This window comes from Chelonia mydas, chromosome 2 (assembly GCF_015237465.2).
Source record: "Chelonia mydas isolate rCheMyd1 chromosome 2, rCheMyd1.pri.v2, whole genome shotgun sequence".
In the NCBI taxonomy this organism is placed as follows: Eukaryota; Metazoa; Chordata; order Testudines; family Cheloniidae; genus Chelonia; species Chelonia mydas.
Window position 1 is genome coordinate 102,254,662 of NC_057850.1, and position 17,956 is coordinate 102,272,617.

The 17,956-nt window shown below is 41.7% G+C and overlaps 1 protein-coding gene across 5 annotated transcripts; it reads left to right on the forward strand.

Annotated features, from left to right (window-relative positions):
* The first annotated feature begins 1,151 nt into the window (after window positions 1–1,151).
* RBFA (ribosome binding factor A) lies at window positions 1,152–16,182 on the forward strand. 5 transcript variants are annotated; one of them, XM_037893003.2, is made up of 7 exons: window positions 1,152–1,428; window positions 2,376–2,414; window positions 4,308–4,484; window positions 9,270–9,382; window positions 10,660–10,744; window positions 13,096–13,169; window positions 15,208–16,182. In XM_037893003.2, exons 1-7 carry the CDS (start codon window positions 1,240–1,242, stop codon window positions 15,608–15,610), a joined length of 1,080 nt encoding a protein of 359 aa, XP_037748931.1. In that variant the 5' UTR covers window positions 1,152–1,239; the 3' UTR covers window positions 15,611–16,182. The 5 variants fall into 5 exon arrangements, with proteins under 5 accessions (XP_037748931.1, XP_027678624.2, XP_043395954.1 ...); XM_027822823.3 differs by having other exon boundaries at window positions 1,153–1,428; window positions 2,372–2,414; XM_037893004.2 differs by lacking the exon at window positions 1,152–1,428 and adding an exon at window positions 1,854–2,010.
* Window positions 16,183–17,956: the final 1,774 nt, after the last annotated feature.

The following is a 17,956-nucleotide window of genomic DNA, read 5'->3' on the forward strand; positions in this document are numbered from 1 at the left end:
ATACTTCTACATCGTGTCTAACATGTTTGGTTTACATTTATTTTGACTTAATCACAACAGAAATTCTGCCTGAAAAATTATGGAGTATTTCATCCTGAGCCCTAACGCAAAAATGAGTAGTTCAGAAGTAGGCACAGGCTGAGTCTAGCTTTGGGTGTACTTTATTTTGATTGTGTCCTTAAAGTTGTTCTACAGCCCTGTGCCCCATCAGAGAAATGAAAACTTCAGTAAAGTGACACCATATTCTAGTGCCTTTCACAAGACAAACTACACTCCAAAGCAAAATGTAGACAATATATTCTTAATAAAGGGCCAGACTGAATGCTGCCTGTAGGTCATAATAAGGGACAGCACTTGTGATGTGCCACCCCAGGAGCAGTGCACAGGAGGTATGACAGAGGCAGGGCTCTTCCCAGCCAGTTTCTCCTTTGCTACCTTAACATTGTTTCCTCTCTGCATTGGCTGAGCTCCACCGGTTGATGCATTGAGGGAAGAACAGGAAAGGCTTTACTATTTCACATGCCTCCCTGTCCATCATCAGCACAGCAGACAAGCAGTAGCAGACCTTCAGTGCCAGTGCACAGGGGAATAAGGGGGCACCTGATGCCCTTGTCCCCCTTTATTCCCATGCATGTGTGTGTGTGTAGGGAAAGGAACTGATGGATAGGTGCACTTTATAAATCTATTTAGATACAATGAAATAATGATGATCCCTCCATCGCCCACAGAAATGCAGCCAGCTCTGGGGTGGAATTCGGCGCAGTGTGATCAGTGAACAGACTGCTCAGCAGTCCAGCTCTCTCCAGGGTCGCCTTTTGTTTTGAACTCTACTGACTGGGCCAAAGTGGAGCATGGGCTGAGCCCGCCAGTCCCGGGGCCCCCTTCTGAGGGGTGAGGGGTAGCAGGGGCCGGGGCCAGGCCCGCAGGGGCTGACGGCTCCTGCGAGGGCCCTGTTTTTAGTGCAGGGGAGGGCGGCGGCGGCTCCCCTCCTGGGCGAGCGCAGCTGAGTCTCCAGCAGCGGCAGAAGGTGGCCTAAGCGGTAAGCGCCTCCCCCCGGCGCCTTTCCCACAGCGGTTAAGGCGGGGCAACGCGCAGCTCCGCGGCGGGGCCGGGGCCGGCCAGGTGCGGTGCCGCCCCTGCCCGCTAGGGGCGCGGCGCCGGGAGGCCCGCCTGCTGCTCCCAGGCCCGGAGCGCGGCTCGCTGCGGCATGTGGGGCTCGCGGGCCGGCCGGGGGCCCCGATGGCCCCAGCTCCGAGCGATCGCACCCGGCGGGGCCGAGCGGCGGAGCGCGGCGAGTGGCGGCGGCGGCGGGGCGGAGGCCGGCGCGGGTGCTCTGCTGCCGGGCGGCCCCCGGGGCCGGGCCCTGCACGGGTCCGCCGCCCTCGGCGGCGCCAAGAACCTGCTGAAGAAATTCGCCTCGAAAACCAAGTAAGTGCCCGGCCCGGGCTGGCCACGCCCCCCCGGGGAGCTCCCTTCCCCCAGCGCCGCGGAGCACGGGCCTCCCCGGGCAGCGACCTCCCCGCGCCTGCCTTGCAGCGCCGCCAGCCTCCGATCCTAGGGCTGAGCGCTCGTGTCTACACCGGCGCCCCCTTCCAGCTGTGTGCAGGGACGCTTCTTGGTTAATACGAAGCCGTGCTATGAATTCCCTCCCCTCTGCTGCGGAAGATCCTGCTTTATGTTGTTTACACTTGAGCCGTTTTGCGATGAGGCTTAAAAGAAAATCTGCCTCGTGCAGATTGCCCTGGCTTGAGCACATTGCCCCGGGGGCTGGCTGTTCCCGTATTCAGTAGAGAATGAAGTGTTGACTACCTCCTAGCCCTAGGTATTTGCAGTAAAAGCGACTTAATCTACAGTATGCATACTGCTAAACTCCCAAACTATAAGTATTCTCGGACAAAAACGGTACTAAAGTGGAGTAGAGATTGAGGGGATTGGTAATTTAGGGCAAAATACATTATAGGGATGTTTTGTAATTATCCGCAAACCAAGTGCATGGAAATGCACATGAAGGTAAGTCAAACCACCGTAAATCTAATGATCCTGCAGTAACCGTAATAAGGCATTTTAATATTTGTGGTCCCAGATTAAATTTATTTGTAAAGACACGTTAGGTTCCTTTCATTCCCCCTCTTCTTCGTGGGGTCTCTACATAGTCTTGTTGTTGTTTGCTTGCCTCACTAACTAAAGTAAAACAGTTTGTACACTGAGCACACTTGATGCAAGGTCACTGAGAAACTAACGGATTCCTTTAATGCCATTTTATGTATGAAGGTGTTTTTTCAGAGTAGAATGGCACTTTCATACACACGTATGCCTAATATTTCTTTACAGTTTTTAAAAAGTAAAAATTTTTCTTTTCTCTTTTGAAAAGAAAGAAGTTTTGGTATGACAGTCCTACATTGGGGTCTCATCTGGTAAGTGCAAATTTTCAGAATTTGAAGTGTCATCTTTGTGTCAAGTGGGGCAAATGTATGCTTTTACCAGCATATGTGACTTTTGAAATGCATTTATTTACTACCAAGAAACATCAGAATTTTAGAAATGAAGACTAGCAATCTAGAAAAGGAGTACTTGTGGCACCTTAGAGACTAACCAATTTATTTGAGCATAAGCTTTCTTGAGCTACAGCTCACTTCATCGGATGCATAAAGTGGAAAATGCAGTGAGGATGTTTTATACACACAGACCATGAAAAAATGGGTGTTTATCACTTCAAAAGGTTTTCTCTTCCCCCACCCCACTCTCCTGCTGGTAATAGAGTGGGGTGGAGGGAGAGAAAACCTTTTGAAGTGATAAACACCCATTTTTTCATGGTCTGTGTGTATAAAACATCCTCACTGCATTTTCCACTTTATGCATCCGATGAAGTGAGCTGTAGCTCACGAAAGCTTATGCTCAAATAAATTGGTTAGTCTCTAAGGTGCCACAAGTACTCCTTTTCTTTTTGCGAATACAGACTAACACGGCTGCTACTCTAAAACTAGTAATCTAGTTATCTACAGAATACATGGAGCAGTATTGTTCTGTAATAACACCATAAATGTGCCTGATCCTCTACGGACCTAGGAAGACAAATTTCTCTCCTGAGGAGTTTAGTCGTAGGTTCCGATCCTACAAACACTTACGCACATGAGTAATTTTACACATACAAATAATGCCATTGAATGTAGCTCCGTCAGCAGAAACTGGGATTTAAATTAGGCATAATATAAGAGAGTAGAGGAAAGGATGCTGCAGAAAAAGTTGGTTTGGTTTAAATTTAGCACACATTTTGTTAGTTTCAAGCTTTTGGTGTTTATCCTCCTGTTTGTTTTGTTTTTTATAATGCTAGCCACAGTATCTGCAAGCATTTTCACCAAGTTCCTTGGATTTTCTTGCCTGAGGCTCACTGAAAAATCTCACTTTTTAGCCTGGCAGTCACTAAAAGTTTTGCTGTATGTAACCTCCTGTTCTACGTGTAAGGTGGAGCTTCCCTGCCTGATCTCCATACATATTCAGTCCCAGGCAGCAATCTTGCAAATGTATGAGTAGTCTTATTTAAATCAGTAGGGACTTTTCAAATTGCATAAAGTTAAGCATGTGAAGAGTTTGCTGGATCCATTGCCCTGGTCTTCAGCACATAGGCTTATAAACATAGCTCAAAAGCTTCCACCAACAGAAGTTGGTCCAATAAAAGATATTACCACACCTACTCTGTCTTCCTTACAAACAAGGGCGAGTTTGCCATCTGGGCTCTTGGGCTGTGGATACCTATCCACAAGAAAGTGAACTGTGAAACCCTGCAGCAACCTTCAGATTGTAATTACTTTACGTTCCTATTGATAGGAGCCAAATTCAAATCGGTGGCCTGTAGGTGATAGTTTTCGTATCATATTAAAAAGCTTTCCAGTTATCAGGTGTCTTTGTCCCCCCCCATTCAGAGTATTCTACTTTTGATTTTTCATAATCTAGCTCTGTTTACATTTAAAGTGCATAAAGAGCATGTTCCATGCTTAAAGTTGTCCTAAGGCACGCCATATTGCAAAATCTGACCCTTTAAGTTTTATCCAAAGTGCAATTTGAAAAGCAAAGTAAAAAAAAAAAAAAAAATTTCCTGGTTATATTCACTCCAGTTTAGAACATAGATTTACTGAGCTTTATAGATGGCTAAATTAAAGAAGCTACAAAATAAATGAGAAAATAAATCTTGAATATAATACTTTAAGATCACATTTCTTTGCTGATTAAAATTGAAAAGTAGCAGAATTACAAAAACTGTTGTACATTTGTCTAGACTATTTCTTAGTTAATGTTTTTGTTTTTAAAAGGTGTACAAGCCATCCAAGTTGGCCACTATGCTAAAGGCTACTCAGCAGAAAACTAGGAAAGAAGACAGCATACGCAAAAAGGTCCTAAACGTCCTCTTGTATAAAGCTGTGACAGACTTGATGAGCACTTGTGAAGTCAGTCAAGAGGTTTGTGACCTCAAGCTGGAACTCACCAAGGCAAGTACAAAAGCTGTAGTTCAAGTGAAGTCACTTTGACTAAGTTGTGGAACAAGATAACGCGATATTCAAAAACAGCTTTTAGGCCCTAGTCCTGTATTCTGATCTATGCAGGTGGACTGCTGCACCATGCAGAGCCTCACTGTCTTCCGTGGGGCTCAGTGGGGGCACAGCAGTTTACCTGCAAGGATCACAATGCACGATCAGGGCTTTAGGCCATGTCTACATTATGAATACTTGCCAGTGTAGCTATGCCCATATATGATACCTGCAAGGGGCTCCCAGTGGAACGCAGTTTATACTGGCTGTGACTGGGGTTCCAGCGGGGGCCACACTGAGGTTACTCAATTAGGGCAAACTGCAAAGAATGGGGCAGACAATCCCAAAAGCTGGTGGATATTCCAGTTCTTAGATTTATCAAGCCAGCACAAAACAGCTTCTACAATACCTTACTGGTTGTACAGAAGCCAAAACACAGTTCCCTTATAGCAACCCCAGACACCCAGTCAAATACGATGAGGATTACTTGAAATCTTATTCATCATATAAGAAAGTTCTACCAATCCCAAAGGATCAGACATATTACCTCTCAAGTTAATGAATATTTCAGATCTTAACCGAATACACTCTTACAGCTAATTCTTAACTAAAATTTATTTTTAAAAAAAGAGAGAATTGGTTAAAAGATCAGTATACATACGGACATGAGTACAGTTCTGAGATCAGTTTTATAGTAGAGATGGAGAACAACAATATACAAAGTTGTCGTAATTAATGATTAAAACTAATTTGGAAAGGGATTAAACCTCATGTTTCAGGGCTTAAACCAACCTCTAACTATTAGAGATCAGGATGAGATCTAGTGGGACTATCCCACATCTGTGTATTGTGCGATTTATTTATTTTTACACCTTACTGTGAAGCACCTCATACTGGCATGTGTCGGAGACAAGACACTAGACTAGATGGGCCTTAGGTCTGCTCCAGTGTGGGAATTTCTGTGTTTCTAAGTGGTTTTCTTTGGGGGGGTTCATGCAGTTAGTCTTTAACACAATACAAAATTTGAGAGAGAGGCTCTCATAACATGCTTTTTCTGCTGATATAACTATGTAAGGAATTACTGATATTAGCACATTACAGCAAGTCTCGTGCTGATTCTGTCTTCCTCAGGGTTGGGGCGGTGTGTGTGGGTATAGGAGTGATCTCTGAAAAATCTTAACATTTGCTCTGGATTCATATTTGAGGATTCTCTGTTTATCACCACTCTTCATTTCAGCTCTCATGGTCCTGTACTGTTTGCCATCAGATTTCCGGTTAGGAAAACAGGATGGATCCCATCAATACTATTCAATAATTCACTATAGGGGGTTGAGCTCTCTGTGACACTGCGTCCCATAATCTTCATCGTGGTATTATTATGATGTGATTGACATAATTATGATGTATTTTATGCAAGATAAGTCATGTGAGGTGTCATTGGAAAAGTTATGATTTTCTGAATATGATTATCCTATTTCTATACGTATATCATTTTTGTATCTCAAGTTATGAATATTCACTATGTAACTATTTCAAATGTAGTTACACCTGGGTAACGCCCACTAAACAAGATGCTTTCAGTCTAGATACTGGGTGGGGAAGGGCCTATTCAGGGCAGTGGGCCATTAAGAAAAAACTATAGGCCTTTGGAGAAGCTTATCTCCCACCTGGTGATGAGCCTTCCTGAGAACACTCCAAAGGCCTGTGAGTAATGGCTGCTATGACTCTACAAGGACATGTGATCAGACCACATGATGTTGGACTCCATCTTGGAATGTCAGTATTTTTTCACAGACTGGTCTGGGAACCAAACTTTGAAACAAAGTGTTCCCAGCCTATGCAAAAACTATATAAGGCAGGGAGAGACATCATCTGGTGTTCTTCACTCCCCACACAAGAAGGCTCCTGGAAACACCTGAGGAACAAAGACTGAACTTGGGGAAGTACTGGATCCAGGCTAAAGGGATTTCCAGCCTGTGAATGAAATAGCTGGGGTTTCCAAGCTGTAAGCCAGTGCAGCTTGCCCCTTAAGAATCTGCAGCCTGCTTCTATCATCTCTTAGGGTGAGAATCAGCTAATTCATATCCAATCTACTCTTGCATATTAGGTTTAGTTTGCGTTTTTTGTTTATTTGCTAGGTAATCTGCATTGATCTGTTTGCCATCCCTTATAAGTCACATAAAATCTATCTTTTGTAGTTAATAAACTTGATTTTGCTTTATCTAAACCAGTGAGTTGGGGTAAGTGTATGGGAATCTTAGCTCAAGGGGCAAAGGCTGTTGCATATTCCTCTCCATATTGAGGGAGGGGGTGAACTTTGAGCTTACGCTGTACAGTTCACTGTGCAGCACAAGACGGTATAACTTTGGATTTATACTCGAGAGAGGGGCGTGTGCCTGGGGAGTTGGGAGTTTCCTTAGCTGTAGCCTTTCCATTGTTGGTTCATTGCAGGGGCTGGACAGAGAGCCTGCATGTAACTACAGCTGAGTGTGGCCCTATCTGTATGAAGGCTGGTGAAAGTACAGGCTGGAGGGCTTTGCAGCTTGTCACAGCAATACAGTGAGACAGGGAGCCCAGGCTGGTGGGTCAGAGGGCTCAGTGGTACCCACGTTCCAGGTGGCACCCGAAGGGGGAACCCATCACACTCTCCCTTTTCTTAAGAGATTTATGCAGAGACCAAAACCACGCACCCTCCGCCTACAAATACGTTCTTTATATTGCTTGACCAGTAAAATGTCATAATATCCTAGAAGCTTAAGGTTTGTGTGTAGTCTTTTTAAAAAAAAAAAAAGAGAGAGAGAGAGAGAGAACTACAATTAAGTTGGCTGTGATAATGCTTCCTAGTGCCAGATGAAGAATTGGAGTTTGAATTTTGAACTCCTTTTTTGTTCCCTGAGTCAGCTGAAGATGTGTGCACATTGAAGAGATACTGTCCGCTGTGGGCTTGAAGAAATGTATTGTGGTTCCTTCTGGCCAGTTTAGATGGGCCTTCTCTTTCCTGGAAGATGCTCCCCGTGCTGTTATGTAATGAAGGAAGAGACCATGGTGCTCTTATTGCAGACTGAGCTGTCACACAGATAAGAACTGAAGGGAAAAGACTTCAATATTGATATAATTTTATTTTGCACGTTTATTTTATTAGGCCATTACGAACTTGTGTTATTGAATATTAAGATATAGCTACAAGTGTGTTGTAGTCAGGATGCTTGAAAATACAACAATTAGAGCTGTCAAGCGATTAAAAAAATTAATCACAATTAAGCGACTAATCCCTGTTAAACAATAACAGAATTCCTTTTAAAAATGTTGGATGTTTTTCATATTTTCAAATATTGATTTCAATCACAACACAGAATACAAAGTACAGTGCCTTGCAAATGTAGAATTATGTATAAAAAACTGCACTCAAAAATAAAACAATGTAAAATTTTAGAGCCTGCAAGTCCACTCAGTCCTACTTCTTGTTCAGCCAGTCACTCAGGTAAACAAACTTGTTTGTATTTGCAGGAGATAATGCTGCCCACTTCTTGTTTACAATGTCACCTGAAAGTGAGAACAGGCATTCTCATGGCACTGGTATAGCTGGCGTCGCAAGATATTTACATGCCAGATGTGTTAAAGATTCATATGTCCCTTAGTGCTTCAACCACCATTCCAGGGGACATGCGTCCATGCTGATGACGGGTTCGGCTCTATAACAATCCAAAGCAGTGCGGACTGACCCATGTTCATTTTCATTATGAGTCAGGTGCCACCAGCAGAAGGTTGATTTTTCTTTTTCGGTGGTTCGGGTTCTGTAGTTTCCGCATGGGAGTGTTGCTCTTTTAAGATTTCTGAAAACGTGCTCCACACCTCATCCCTCTCAGATTTTGGAAGACACTTCAGATTCTTAAACCTTGGGTCGAATGCTGTAGCTATCTTTAGAAATCTCACATTGGACAAAATGCAAAGCAGGTACCAATTTGCAGTGAAAGTGTTCTTAAAATGAACAACGTGTGCTGGGTCACCATCTGAGACTGCTATAACATGAAATATATGGCAGAATGCGGGTGAAACAGAGCAGGGGACATACAGTTCTCCTCCAAGGAGTTCAGTCACAAATTTAATTAATGCATTGTTCTTTTAATGAGCGTCATCAGCATGAAAGCATATCCTCTGGAGTGGTGGCCGAAGCATGAAGGGGCATACGAATGTTTAGCATATCTGGCATGTAAATACCTTGCAATGCCGGCTACAAAAGTGAGAACAGACATTTGCATGGCACTTTCTGGTAACGTAAATAAGAAGCGGGCAGCATTATCTCCTGTACATGTAAACATTTGTTTGTCTGAGTGATTGGCTGAACAAGAAGTAGGACTGAGTGGACTTGTAGGCTCTAAAGTTTTACATTGTTTTGTGTTTGAGGGCAGTTATGCAACAACAACAAAAAATCTACATCTGTAAGTTGCACTTTCATGACAAAGAGATTGCACTACAGTACTTGCATGAGGTCAACTGAAAAATACTGTTATAATTTTTACAGTGCAAATAATTGTAATAAAAATAATATACACTTTGATTTCAATTACAACACAGACTATTAAATATTTTGGATGTTTTTCTACATTTTCAAATATATTGTAAATTTCAATTGGTATTCTGTTGTTTAACAGTGAGAGTAAACCTGCGATTAATTTTTTTTGAGTTAATCGCATAAGTTAACTGCAGTTAATCGACAGCCCTAATAGAAATCTTTGCATTTTACAGGTATCCCTGTCGCCAGACTTTTCAGCATGTCGTGTGTACTGGAACCCTGCTGAAAGTGCAGAGGAGGATGATCGTATTGAAAGTATTTTACAGAAAAGTGCCCCACGTATAAGGTACTGTTGTGTGCTGTAAAGTTTTGTAAACAATTACTCTGCTTCATAAATAGTCACTTTGTCTATTAAGGATCAGAAGGGTAACCGTGTTAGTCTGGATCTGTAAAAGCGGCAAAGAGTCCTGTGGCACCGTATAAACTAACAGACTACAAAAGCAGTTTCTCCTTCCTTGGTGTTCACACCTCAGCTGCTAGAAGAGGGCCTCATCCTCCCTGCTTGAACTAACCTCGTTATCCCTAGCCTGATTCTTGCTTGCATATTTATACCTGCCTCTGGAAATTTCCACTACACGCATCCAGCGAAGTGGGTATTCACCCACGAAAGCTTATGCTCCAATAAGTCTGTTAGTCTATAAAGTGCCTTCGTCTATTAAGAATTTCTGAAGGGAAATTTCTAAGGTATTTTTACAAATCATGAATGTGACTCTCATTAGAATACTTTGGATCAGGATGTTGGACATCTGCACTTCTAGATATTTTGAGCCAGATTATCTCCCTTGATGAGCTACACATATGGGCTGCATACTGGCCATAACTGGCCACCTGAAAATTCCACTCATGGGGTGCTTTCAATCCATGTATAGCTAGCATACCCAGCTCTGCTGAGTAGGGTGTGGCTGGAATGCCACTTCACTTTGCTAATTGTTAGCTTGTAAAAGGTAGTCGCTTGGGGCTGCTATAAACTACAGTGCAGCCAGGGCTGGAACTGCACAAGGCAGAAAATCAGAGAGCTGCAACTGCCTGCCTGTCCTTTTCTCCTTCACTGAGTTTTTTCTGTAAATCAGTGTATTATTTCTGTATATTCTTGTAAACCTTTTAGCTGTAAAGAAAGGGATTAATTTTCTCAAGTTCAAAAAAAGTAATTTAGACTGTGTAACTTTTTTGCATATACAGAAAATCCTGTGTACGTGGGAGCCCTAGAAAATACTCCAGCCGCCATACTATGTCACTTCTTCGTGTATGTACACATACACACGCTTCACTGTGTTCTTCAATAACATCACTGTAGTCTTTGCTTCAGTAGATGTCCTATAGTCTACATCCTTATCCAACAAACTAGATCTAACTTGGACTTTGACTTGAGAAATTCTATTTTTCTAGTAGCAGAATGTGCTAGACCATTAATCTATAGTATAGTCCTTTGAAATACTAGAATTTGTCATCTGAACTGATACCCTATACACTTTGCAAACAGTACCCATGCTTCACAATGTAAATATTGCATCTGTCTTAAAGATGTAAGATTGCTCATATCTGGGGGCATTTTATTTTTTTCAGACATCTTTTGATTACCCATCAGGTCCTGAGAACTGTTCCTCCAATAGTGTTTGTTAAAGACAAAGAAGCTGCAGCTATAAAAGAGGTAAGATACAATCGCTGACTCAGTGTGTAAATATCACATGTTGCAGTGTGTTTCGGAACAGACATGTAAGAACGCGGAAGGCTTAATAGGTGTAATGTTTAAGTAGACATGTAGTTAGTTGCTCACTAGACTTGGAAAACAATTTAAATTGAAACCCGGTTCCCCGTCTCTGACAACAAGCTTTTTAATGTTTTGATAAGGGTCTCCAATTATTTTGATACTTTGGGGATAGTGGAAAGTAGAGCTGTCTTTTTCATTAGTTTTGTTGACTTTATAAAAACTTCTGAAGAGAAGAACACTGTCTAAAGATGTTTCCGGAAGATAGACTGGTTAATCCAGGAGAGAGACACATCAAATAACCTCAAATGAAAGACAGGAAACTACTGTCTTTATAACCTTATGCCAAAAAGGAAGCAGAGCAGTGATGATGGTGACCAGCTGGCTAACTGCATTGCAGCTGGTTCAACTGTTACTTTGTTTTAAAAGGCGCTGGAATCTAATGGAGAGAAACAGGGATATTGTATATTGAGGATAATATCTAGCTAAAGGTAGCAAGCTTGCAGACTAGTGGAAGTACTTTGAGAATAGTAATGTCTTCTAGGAATTCATTATTATTGAGCATGAGAGGAGGTAATATTAGGATTGTGAGATTCCCATGAGGTAGAGAGCACAGTGATACTCAGGAGTCTTTCGAAGAATGAATTGAACTAGAGGATAACAACATTAAAAATTGAGCTAATTCATGGGGTCCTGTGACTCAAATTAGCAGACTGTTAGGCACAGGGCTCTTACTATCAGGTTACAAATTGAGTCTCAGAGTCACAAGAGCATCCATTGCACAACTAGCAACCTTGGAAGAGGCAGAGAGAGTGTTTCATTTCTCACCAATGCACTAGGAATACGAAGTGAACAGCTGAATTTCCTCTGATCAGTGAGGGTGTCTACACTGCAACTGCAATTGTGCCTCCCAGCCCAGGTAGACAGACTTGCACTAGCTTAACTTGAGCTAGCATGCTAAAAATTAGCGTGAACATAGCTCGGACTAGCCCCCTGAGCTCAGACCCAATGGGCTGGGTGGGCTTGGTGGACTCAGGTGGCTAGCCTGACCCACCACCCATGGCACAACTTCCACACTGCTGTTTTTAGAATTCTCGCTTGAGTCTGTGTACCTGGGCTGGAAGGACAAAGTCAGCTGCAGTGCAGACATACCCAAAGGTAGTGATAAATCCAGAAAACGTTTTTTGTTAGCATACGCTGCCACCACAGTGAGAGTGCTTTTCTACCCCACCAACAACAGGTGTAGTAATAGGGCAAAGTTTAGGCATATTAATGCTCAGTTTAGGGTTGTTTAGTCCTCTGTCCCAGCTTGCAGATATAATTCCTTCATCTTTCCAGAAGTAACACAAGGATTTATCAACAACCTAGCAGTGATTATCAGAACATCCAGAAGGAGCTTTAAGTCTCTACTACAGGACCCAACATTCAAGTCCATTTTTATATGCAATCTGTACTTCAAATAAACTAAAAACCAGACACCAACCACCAGTAGAGGAAACTTTACATCTTATAAGAGGGGAGAAAGACTATTACTTTCACCTTCTAATAAAAAGAAAACACGAAAGGAATAAAAAGGCTGATGAGGAAAAATATTAACAGAAAAAGATGATTACAAAACCTAAAATTTGGTAAAACCTTCACAACTGAAGGTAACCTATAATGCACTAGAGATTTATGGTCCTGGACAGATTGATCTCTTCAAAAAACCACAACTACTTAATCTCTTACATACCAGATTGGGCCAGACAATTTTCAAAAGGGGGAAGAGAGTGACAGAAAATTTGAAGTATATGTACACTGGTAAAGGGAAGAACTTTATTCTTTTAAGTGAAATCTAACCTAAAATGAGGAATTCTTTAATTAAATTATCTCTCCTATCCACATCAAATATATGCCAAACCCTTGAAAGTCACAGTAGTCCATGAATTAATTATTCAGTTTGGTGTAAAGATGCTAGTAAGGTATGTACTTCCTGGCAATTCCATAGACTGATAAGTTAGGTCTCTGTTAGAGCATCCACTCCATCCCAAGTCTAGAGCAAGATTATTCCCTACACTACATTTCATAGTATTTATTGAGAGGCCTTGTAAATTAAGTGGATGACTTTTATTGAAAATACAGACCATTTTGAAATGCATATTTTCCAGAAACCCAGAAGGAGGCAACTATGATACTCGTATGTAAAAGAGACAGATCTGTTTACTGTGTCTCATGCTGGCTTGTTTCCTTTATGAATGTAAACAGAATAGATTTAATAGTGGATATTTGTTTTCTGTTTTTTCAATTGTTTACAGATTGATAGGTTATTGGCAATTGCTGACTTTGGACCTCAGGAAGAAAAAGACACTTTGGCTGAAAATGACTTTAGGTGGGTTTTTGTTTTTGTGTGTTGTTTATTAATTGAAATTTTGCAACAAGTATTTTCATTTATGGATATTCGATTAAAAATGGAAAGAATATTTATTTAAAAGTACAGAAAATAATTATGCTGTGTGTTTATTTTGTATTTATATATAGCCGCTATTGTGGTATCTAATTGTTAGCATCTTAAGAATTTAGTATAATGGCGTTATGAAAAAAGACACAGGATAGAGTTAGCGTAGTTTAAAGAAATCCTTATATAGACATCTTGCCTTTCAAAAGAGTGACTGACTACTCAATGTCCCTTTACATTTATATAGGGTAGTCAGTCATAACAAAAACCCACCCATGACAAAAATAAAATGTAGGGGGACAGTGTTTTACTTTGTATTCACAGTGTCTAGCACAATGAGCGCCACCTAGTGATTGGAGCCGCCACGTGATAGCAAAATACCACAGATACTCTGTAAAGAGCCATCCTTACCTCTCTTACCCCTTACTTTATTAATGTTGAAAACAATTTAAAAACCTAAATTTACATCTTGCTCTTTGTGCTTTGGATTCCTTGTGCATTTCACTCCATGTGGACATCTATTTCATGGATTCTAATTCTAATCCCTTGTGGAACTGAGCTGAACAAACTGTTTAGAATGATGGTGATACCAGGCTGAGTGCTATCGAAACCTTATTTTCAGACCGGAAATAAGGTGTAAATTTTTAATGGTGAGAGCAATTAACCATTGAACAATTAACCAAGAGTCATGGTGGATTCTCTATACTAGGGCCTTATCAAATTCACGGTCCATTTTGGTCAATTTCATGGTCATAGGATTTTAAAAATTGTAAATTTCATGATTTTAACTATTTAAATCTGAGATTTCATGGTGTTGTAATTGTAGGGGTCCTGACCCAAAATGGGGTTGTGGGGGGGTCACAAGGTTATTGTAGGCAGGGTTGCGGGACTGCTACCCTTACTTCTGCGCTGCTGCTGGCAGTGGCGGCTGCCTTCAGAGCTGGGCAGCCGGAGAGTGGTGGCTGCTGGCCGGGAGCCCAGCTCTGAAGGCAGAGCCGCCGCCAGCAGCAGCAATGCAGATGTAAGATGGCCTGGATATGGCATTGCCGCCCTTACTTCAGTGCTGCTGCTGGCGGGGTGCTGCCTTCTGAGCTGGTGCCCAGCCAACAGCTGCCACTCTCTGACCACCCAACTCTGAAGTCACCACAGAAGTAAGGGTGACAATACTGTGACTCCCCCCCCCCCCCCCATAACCTTGTAACCTTCCTGCAATTCCCTTTTGGGTCAGGACCCCCAATTTGAGAAATGCTGGTCTCCCCTGTGAAATCTAAAAGCACACAAAAGACCAGTTTTCACAGCCCATGATGCATTTTTCATGGCCATGAATTTGGTAGGGCCCTATTTATAACTGACAATTTTCAGATCAAGTTTGGATGTTTTTCTAAAAGATCTGCTCTAGGAATTATTTTGGGGAAGTCCTGTGGCCTATGTTAAACAGGTCAGACTAGATCAGGGTTTTCAAACTATGGGTCGGGACCCCAAAGTGGGTTGCGACCCCCTTTTAATGTGGTTGCCAAGACTGGTGTTAGTCTTGCTGGGACCCAGGGCTGAAGCCAAAGCCTGAACCCAACTGCCTGGGGCTGAAGCTAAAGCCAGAGGGCTTGAGCTCTGGGCAGCGGGGCTCAGGTTACAGGCCCCCCACCCAGGGCTGGAGTCTTTGGGCTTTGGCCCCCCTGCCCGGTGCGGCAGGGCTCGGGTGGGCTCAGACTTTGGACCCCCTCCTGGGGTAGTGTAGTAATTTTTGTTGTCAGAAGGGGATCGTGGTGTAATGACGTTTGAGAACTGCTGGACTAGATAATCACAGTGGTCCCTTCTGGCCTTAGAATCAGAGAGTCTAAAAAGTCTTCTCTGTTTCCCTCTGATTTCACATGATGATCTCTTGATAAAGAAGCTTAGTAAAGGTCATTGTGCCTTAAAGTTTCATAGTACAGTTTACCATGTGCCTCTTAAAAAAATCCTTTTCTTTTCGCAGTGAATCAGAGTCTTCTGCATCATCTTCTGACATGGCAGCTTTGTCCATCCCAGCTAATCTTTTTGGGATCGATCATGAAGTGCTCAATAAGCAAATAATGGAGTACAAAAAAATGAAAAAGGTGAAGGACACAGAAGGCATTGGGTGGGCAGAACAGCAGCAGGTGCAGCTGGCTGCGATACAAAAGCAAAAGCAAATGAAAATGAAAAAGAAGAAAATAAGGGATCCCTTTGAGAATGATATCACACCACAGAAATATTTACTGGACAAATATAGTAAAGATTCTTTGGATGGTGACATTGCACCTTCACAAGATAGTGAACTGGAGTATGACTTACAGGAAGTGGTAGATGAACTAGAGGTAGATGATGACAGAAATCAATCTACTACAAAACTTAAGTGAAATTAAAAAGCCTTTTTAACAAAACAAAAAACTGTTGGTAATGAATTGTACTGGAGTAACCACTGAATTACAACTCCTGTGCTTCTTATTCACCACCTCCTTTCCATCTTCTCCAAAATATGTGGAAATTAATCAAATAGTACAAGGTTTCATGGGAAAATAACTTTTAAAATCCTGCTTATAATAAATGTGAGAAGGTGAGCCCTTCTGAAGTCACAAAGAATCAAGGTATTAGAAATATTATGAAAATACCCTTATCAGCTTTATACTGAGATGAAACTTCTTGTAAATACGTTATGAACCACCCACAAACCTCATTTCCTTTGCCTTGATAAAAGTGCAAGGAACTTTCAAAGATGAAAATATTTCAAAGAACTTGATTATATTACAGTAGAAACATGCTAAACTACATTTCAGTAACCTGCAAACTTTGTATATGCACAAAAATGTGCTTTCCCTACTTCTCAAAGATTTAATAGCGTGCTTTGTGCTGTGATCTCATATTACTAAGGCTTATTTTTACAAACCATGTATAAGTATTGAAGTATTACATATAAAACTACTAAAGTAGACAAATTACCATTATGACTTCCATGTAGTCAGGCAAGATTCAGGCTTTAAGAGAGACTTTTTTTGCTGGGAGTAGAATGAGTGGTCATGGCCTATGTACTTATTTCCTTATCTTCATTTATTTAAAATATACACGTTTCCTGTTTCTAACTTTGAGCAGGGGTGGACACTAAACAGCTCACAATTTGCAGAATTTTAGAAAGCAGCCGATATCCAAACCTTCAGCTAACCAACAGTTTTTCTTGTAACGCTCCTTCCCCTTGGGGCCTTGTTTTCACTAAGAAAAAGGGTGTGTTTTGACAGTGTACTAGCCCTGATCTACATTACAAACTTATGTCGTATAATTAAATTACTCAGGGTTGTGGAAAATCCACACCCCTCAGTGACACAGTTGTACCAACCTAACTCACAGTGTAGAGAACATATGTTGAAGGGTGGGCGTCTCCCATCAACGCACCTACTGCTTCTTGGGGAGGTGGAGTGCTTACGCCAAAGGAAAAGGTCTCCCATCGGCATAGCATCTTCACTAAGAGCTACAGGTGCAGCACTGTAAGTGTAGACAAGCCCTTAGCTATAGTATTAGCTGGTGAAGGTAAACCCTAGGCTTCCCCAGGAATGACCTCAACCATCTAACATGTTAAAACTACAACCTGCCTTGTCTCCCACTTGGATATTAAACACATGGTAGTCAACACATTACAGTAGGAAAAAAGGTAGGGTATTTAGATATGGTCTGTATCTCTAACTCCTCTCCAAAACATTAAAAATTCTCTAAGAGCATGTAACTTGAATGACAGTTGAGGCATCTCTTTACTAGGGGAAAAAAGGTGTGTTCTTAACTTGAGTTAGCTAACTCAAGATAAAATCTTAGTGAAGGCACAGTAGTTTGTAGTTTTCATATGAGTTAGCAGGTAGAGTTAAAGACTAGGCGAGTGAAAATAAGGCTTATTCACTACTTCTAGCCTCATGATGACCAAAATGGCGTAGTCTTTCTGATGGTTTCACAAATGTCTCCTTCTCCCTCTCCACTTCTTTTTACACCTCAAGGGGAAACCAATCTGAACAAACCTTCCTTACATAGGCACAAAGGCTGACGTATCTGCTGTTATCTGGCCATTACATTTAGAAGTCTAATTTTTCCTCATCGAGTAACTTGATACCCGGCTTATCTGCAGAGCCTGTTAACTTCTGTTGTTTCCCTTCCCCATCTCAAGTATAGGATCTAGATATATAAATTTTCTTCATCTACAGGTTTTTTCCTACAGCAGAGTTTGCGATGTTCTATTTGTTCACATAATTCAGTAATTCACAAGGGGTCTCCTGCTTGCTAGTGCGAATCAGCAAGGTTCCACTACAGTGAGATCGGTTGGGTTGTGTCTGCACTGTGTTCTAACGTTCCGTGCTTAGGACATACGAACTCTTTTTCCCTGAGTGCATCCACCAGTACAACATTCTTCTAAGATCCTTCTATTTGGGCCAATTCAATGTTGACTCCCCTTTTTCATGAGGATTATTTTTTGCCCATTTCATTTTACAGATTAGGGTCAGATTTTTAACATTGTACAAAATCTCAGTGTCTCTTTGGGCGTAATACAAACACACACACACACACACATATTAACTGAACTGACAGTCTTAGGTTCTGCTCTTGGAAGAGTATGGCAAACATTTTTAGTCCATAATTTAATATCACACCAGACAAAAAACAAAACTTGTCAACCAAACACCACAAAGGGATGTGCTGATTATTACTATTTTTTAAAAAAGGAAATAGTT